Genomic DNA, 5,983 nt, shown 5'->3' with positions numbered 1-5,983 from the left:
CGCCTCCCCCGCAGCGGCCCGGCCCAGACGCCGGCCGTGGCCGCCTCAAACCCCGTCCCCACTTCCCGCGCGGCCGCCCGGCAGCGACTCGGGTTTGTCTCGGGTACTGTCACACGGGAGCGCAAGCTGCCGACCAGGGAAAACGGTCCGCTGTTCCGCGGGGCGCACGGACCGGCCCCACGGGGGGCACTGGGCGCCTGGGTTGGGCAGCCTGCCCACCCGGCCTCCCGTCCCCAATCCCGCACTTCCTAGTCAACTGTGAAACCTTGGGCGGATGTTTTAGCCTTTCTGCCCCTCAGTTTTCTGATCTGTAAAATGGGGATGACATCGCCTGCCACAGGCCTGTTGCAAAGGCTAAGAGTTGCGGCGTGTAACAGGAATACACGTTTGCTTGCCGTCGGGATCATTATGGGTGCGTCCTCGTGGTGACGGTCCGTCCACAACACGCGCACACAGGCTCAGTCCATATGAATCCTGACAAGGTGTGGAACGATGACCAGAAACACTCAACCTGGAGACAAGGATTTGGGGGGACTCTGTAGATCACTGAGTAAAATGCCTTGGGGTTGGGGGGGATTAACTCACCCAGGGGCCACCTCACACGTGAGAAAGCAATGGCGACACATGGATTCAGAGAAGCACGACTGTTTAATAGAAGACGCAGAGCCTCTGAAGGAGAAGGGCAGGAGGTCACGGGAACCAGGAAAGTACCTTCGAGTCAGAGGTGGGCAGCAGCAGAAGGCCCAGTGACAGGCGGTGTGTTCAAGGGTGGGGAGGGGAAGCGTGGGAGGACGAGAGGGAACTCTGTGAGACTGGCTTCCGTCAGGTGACAATGGCCACGGCTTAAGTGGTCAGCTAGGTGCTCAGCGGAGTGGAGGAGGCTGTGGGGGTGAGGCCAGACGGCAGACGGAACAGTGACACAGGGTGTGTCTGGCAGAGAGAAGGAAGGGCGGAGCTCACGGGGCACGTGGCGCAGGAAGGGCCAGGGGGTGAGACCAGAGACCTGAACACCGGGCTGATTATGAGGCTAGAAGGGGATTCAGAGGGGAAGCTCAAGACCACGTGGTGAGGGCTTAGATGCACCAGGTCCTGCAGCTGGGGAGCTGGGGTTATGCGTCCAACCACAAAGAGGAAGAGTGACCCTTGGAGAGGAGGGCCCCCTTCCCCTCTGGGGTTTCAACAAGGCTTACAGAACTGGGGTGTACACATGAACCTTCCCTGGAGACTACAGCCCTAAGCAAGCTGCAGACCTTCAGTTTTAAGAAATGTTTGTGGATGACAGGAGTTCCATTTCTCTAGATACTTTAGGATTTCTATTCCAGTATCAAGATAGACCACCAGAGAACCAGGACTGTGGACTACATAGTTTTGCCTGTTTTATTTCTAAGAGTCCTTCTTTGGTATTAGGAACTAGGCAAGGAATTAGGAAATATAAAAAAAGAAATCAGTAGAAATTAAACTGGAAAACAAAACAAAACAAAAACAAATACCACAAAAGCAAAAACAATTACTCACTGAGTAAGCTCAATAGGAGATGAGAGACCAAAGATTCAGTGAGCTCAAGGAAAGATCCATTGGAAATTGATAAAGCTGAGTAACAGGGAGAAAACAGACTAGATAAACAAAAAAATTTGAAAACGTATTTAATTCGAGCCCCTGAAAGACAGGAGAAAGAGCGGGGCTGAAAAACTACATGAGGACACAACTGCTGAGAGTTCCCCAGATTTGGCAAAGGACACACGCCTTCGGCTTTCAAAAGTTAAACACCAAACAGGAAAACTCCAAAAACTCTATGCCAGGACACATCGTAATCACACTTACAAATACTACAGACAGAATCGCTCTGAAAGCCCCTCACAGAAAGGACGCGCTACAGACGGGAACAAGGGGCGCAACAGCCGGAAGTAGGTTTCCCATCTGAAACCATGGAGGACACAAAGAGGTAACAGATTTTTCTTGTACTAAAGAACGGTAAACCCCACCGTTTATCCCATGAGAACATCCTTCAGGTTGAAGGGGACACAGAAATATTTTTAGGTGAAGGAAATCAAAATCATTTGTCAAGAGCAGACCTCCCCCAGAAGAAAGACTACAGGAAATTTGCCAAACAGAAGGGAAATGTTAACATCAGGTCTGGGACTTCAAGAAGGGAGAAAGAATAATGGAAACGGAATGAGTAAAACTAGAGATAAATAGACGATGCTTTTCATGAGTTTTGTTAAAAAATGTTTTGACAGTTGAGGCACAAACTACAACATCCAACATGGTGCTTGATGTACAAAGGTAAATACATAGAATAATTAGGTTTAAAATGTAAAATGCAAAGGAACCTAATGGAATTAAGGTTTCTATATATCAAAGTGCTGAAAATGCTGAAAATATTAAACTGTGATAAGTTATGCATATACGACGCCTACAGTACAAAAACTAAGAACTTGTACTCAAAACATCATAGGCATATCAAATGGAATTCTAAAAGCTGTTGGAGTAACCCACAGGAATGCAAAAAAACAACAAATGACACAAAACAGAAAAGGAAAATAACAAAAACATCTGGAAAACAAGACAAACAACGTAAAGGGAACACAAACAAAAAAACAAATTTAAAAAATGGTGACTTTAAGCCCTAACACACTAATAATTATTTCAATTTAAGTGATGTGACTCTACCAATTAAAAGAATGTAGAAGAGATTAAAAAATAAAACATGACCCAACCATATGCTGCTATAAGAAACTTCTTTCAAACGTAGTGACACAGATAAGGCTGAAAATAAAATTATGGAAAATTAGAAACCATGCAAACATTAATCAAACATGCAATAGGGAAGAACGCCTGGGGGGCTCAGCTGGTTAGGTGTCTGACGCGGCTCAGGTCAGGATCTCACAGGTTTGTGGGTTCGAGCCCTTTGTTGGAAGCCCAGAGCCAGCTTGGGACACTCTGTCTCCCTCTCTGCCCCTCTCCCGCTCTCTCTTAGAAATAAACATTTAAAAACATGCAGTAGGGACTATATTATCACTCAAGTATGCTTCAAAGGCAAGAGAATGAACAGGGACAAAAAGCAACATTAAATAATGAAAGGGTCAATACACCAAGATAACATATCAGTAGTAAATGTGAACGCACCAAACAACAGAGCTTAAAATACCTGAAGCAGAAAATAATAGAATTTAAAGATGAACCGACAGTTACGCTTCAGGACGTCATCATCCTCTCTGTGGAACTGACAGAAATACTGAACAGGTCAGGGAGGATACAGAAAATGTGAATACTACTATCAACGAAGAGGATCGTGCAGACATTTACAGAAACTCCAATGACAGCAGAACACATTCTTTTTAAGCGGCCTTTTAGAACATTCAAGAAGACACACTGGGTCATAAACACTTGAAATTTAAACAGGCCAAATATGAAATAAACTAGAAATCTGATAACAAAAGATACAGAAAATACTCTAAACACTAGAAAACTAAACAACAATCCATGAACCCAGTAAAGTCTCTAAAGAGCTGAATAAACTAATTAAATATGTTGCAGGGGGTGGGGGTCATAATCTCATGATTGGTGAGTTCAAGCCCGGCACTGGGCCCTGCCCTGAGGGCAGAATTGGAATTCTCTCTCTCCCTCCATCTCTCTGCCCCTCCCTTGGGCACGCATGTGTGTATTCTCTCTCTCTCACACAAAACAGATAAACTTAAGAAAACAACACTTGTGGGAGGAAGCTGTCACAACGCCGTAAGGGAAGTTTACAGCAGTAAATGTTTAAAACGGAAAAGAAATGAAGAGCAAAATACAACCAAAGCAAGTAGAAGAAAATATATAATAAAGATCAGAACAGAAATTAGTGAAATTATATAAACTACAGTAGAGAGAAAGAAATGAAATAAAGTGCTGGTTCTTCAAAATCATCAATAAAACTGACAAATGCCTGAGAAAATGGACAATGACAAAGAGAGAGCAGGCCTATTTCCAAAATCAGGACTAAAATGAGACAGAAGTATAGATCCCGCTACCATTAAAATGGCAATAAGGAAGTATTTCAAACAAGTCTACAAACTAGAAAATTTAGCTAAAATGGAACAAGTCCTTGAAAATGGCAAACTTAAAACTATCCAATGTATCCAATATAAAAATTATTCTGAATTCAAAAAATTAGAGGAAAATTTCCTCCACAAAATATAGTTAAATGGAATGTTTTAATGTATGATATGGAAAAAAATTATACCCCACAACCAAGTGGGATTTATTCCAAGGATGCAAGACTGGTTCAATATTCAAAACTAATCAATGTAATACATCTTATCAATAAGCTATAGGAAAAAAAAATCAGACAATCACATCAACTGATGGAGGCAAAGCATTTGGCAAAGTCCAACTCTTAATTCATAATTTAAAAAATCTCAGCAAATTAGTAATAGATGGAAATTTTCTAAACTTGATAAGAAAAGTCCAAAAAGAACTTTAACATCACATTTGATGAAAAATTGAACATTTCCCACCTCATCTGAGAAATTTGTCAAGGGCATCCTTTCTTACTACTCCTACCTGATTATCACCTTGGAAGTACACCTAGTGCATAAGAAAATAAAGTCACAGATATGCAGATGGGAGGGAAGAAGTAAAACTCTATGTGCAGCTGACCTATCTTTGCAGAAAATTCTAAAGATTCTATGCATAGAAACGGATAGAAATAATGTGAGTCTAGCAAGGTTACAGGATACCAAAATATCATCTCCAAACCAATGATCATTCTGCAGACTACTAAAGAGCATATGGAAAATCAAAGTGTAAAAATCAATGCCATTTACAATCACTCCAAAAAAAACAAAAAACAAAGCACCTAGTTACAAATCTGTTTAACAAAGATAAAGAGGCTGTATTGAAAATCATGAAAACAGTCAGGAAATATCAAGAATTAAATAACTGAAGTGTCACAGCACGTACGATGCTCGAGGTGCTGCTTCCCAACAAACAGATCTATAGACCTGAACCAATTCCTACAAAAATGCGGACACGATCTTTTGCATCCTAAGATTTATATGAAAAGTCAAAGGACCCAGGCGAGCTCAATCCATGTAGGTAATGGAGAGAGCAATCACTCTGACCCACTCGACGTTTACTGTACAGCTACAGAAACGGCTAGACGGGATGAAGAAAACGTCTGGTGTTTAAAACCAAAGAAGTTTGTCTCCTAAACCGTAAGTCTTAAAGCCTTAACTGTCGCAACAAAATGTGCCCATTCTTGTGTGTCTACCTGCCACTGTTAACGGCTGCCCTCGACCGTCTAAGTGTCCCGGCACGTAGTCATGACGTATACACAAGACACACACAGGGTCCAGGCCCACAGCCCCCGCCCCGAGTAAACTAAGGAATCCCCTGACAAAGTGCTTGACAAAGCTTGACAGAGAAGTCTCCCAAAACTTTCATTTCATCTGCCCTTTCGAGTCTCCACCATTTTATACAAATTCCTGAGCTAACGCGGCAGCGAGGGCGAAGAAGAAAACTGTGGCTGCAGGCCCCGCCCGGCTCCTGGCGGCCCGGGCCGGAGCGGCTCTCCCGGCGCAGGCCCCCGCGGGGCCGCTCTTCGCTGTGCTGCGTCAGGTGCCACGGGACGTGTGCTCTCCGGCACAAGGTTTGGCTCAGGGGCTGCGCCCACCAAGTCTCTCCCCAGAAGGAGTTCTCGCAGGGTGGCGGAGGACGGCCCGCCCGAGAAGGGCCTCCCCGCTTCGGCGGCGCGTCTCCCGGTATGAAGCCTCTGATGCTGGGCCAGGGAGGAGCCGCGGCTGAAGGCCTTCCCGCACTCGCCGCACTTGTACGGCCTCTCCCCGGTGTGGATGACGGCGTGCCGGATGAGGTTCGTGCTCCAGCAGAAGGCCTTCCCGCACTCCACGCACGCGTAGGGCTTCTCCCCGCTGTGAACCCGCCGGTGCCTCGTGAGCCCCGAGCGGCGGTTGAAGGCCTTCCCGCACTCGGAGCACTCGTA

At 45.2% G+C, this 5,983-nt stretch overlaps 1 protein-coding gene across 2 annotated transcripts in view; it reads right to left on the bottom strand.

Moving 5' to 3' along the window:
- Positions 1 to 629: 629 nt before the first annotated feature.
- LOC115280033 (zinc finger protein 264-like) overlaps positions 630 to 5,983 on the bottom strand; it is a 9,119-nt gene continuing 3,765 nt past the window's right edge. For both annotated transcript variants that reach the window (XM_029924649.1, XM_029924647.1), the window contains one exon: positions 630 to 5,983. In XM_029924649.1, the coding sequence (XP_029780509.1) occupies positions 5,474 to 5,983 (510 nt within the window). In that variant the 3' untranslated portion in view covers positions 630 to 5,473.

This window comes from Suricata suricatta, chromosome 16 (genome assembly GCF_006229205.1).
Source record: "Suricata suricatta isolate VVHF042 chromosome 16, meerkat_22Aug2017_6uvM2_HiC, whole genome shotgun sequence".
Lineage (NCBI taxonomy): Eukaryota > Metazoa > Chordata > Mammalia > Carnivora > Herpestidae > Suricata > Suricata suricatta.
This window is presented reverse-complemented; position numbering and strand designations above follow the sequence as displayed.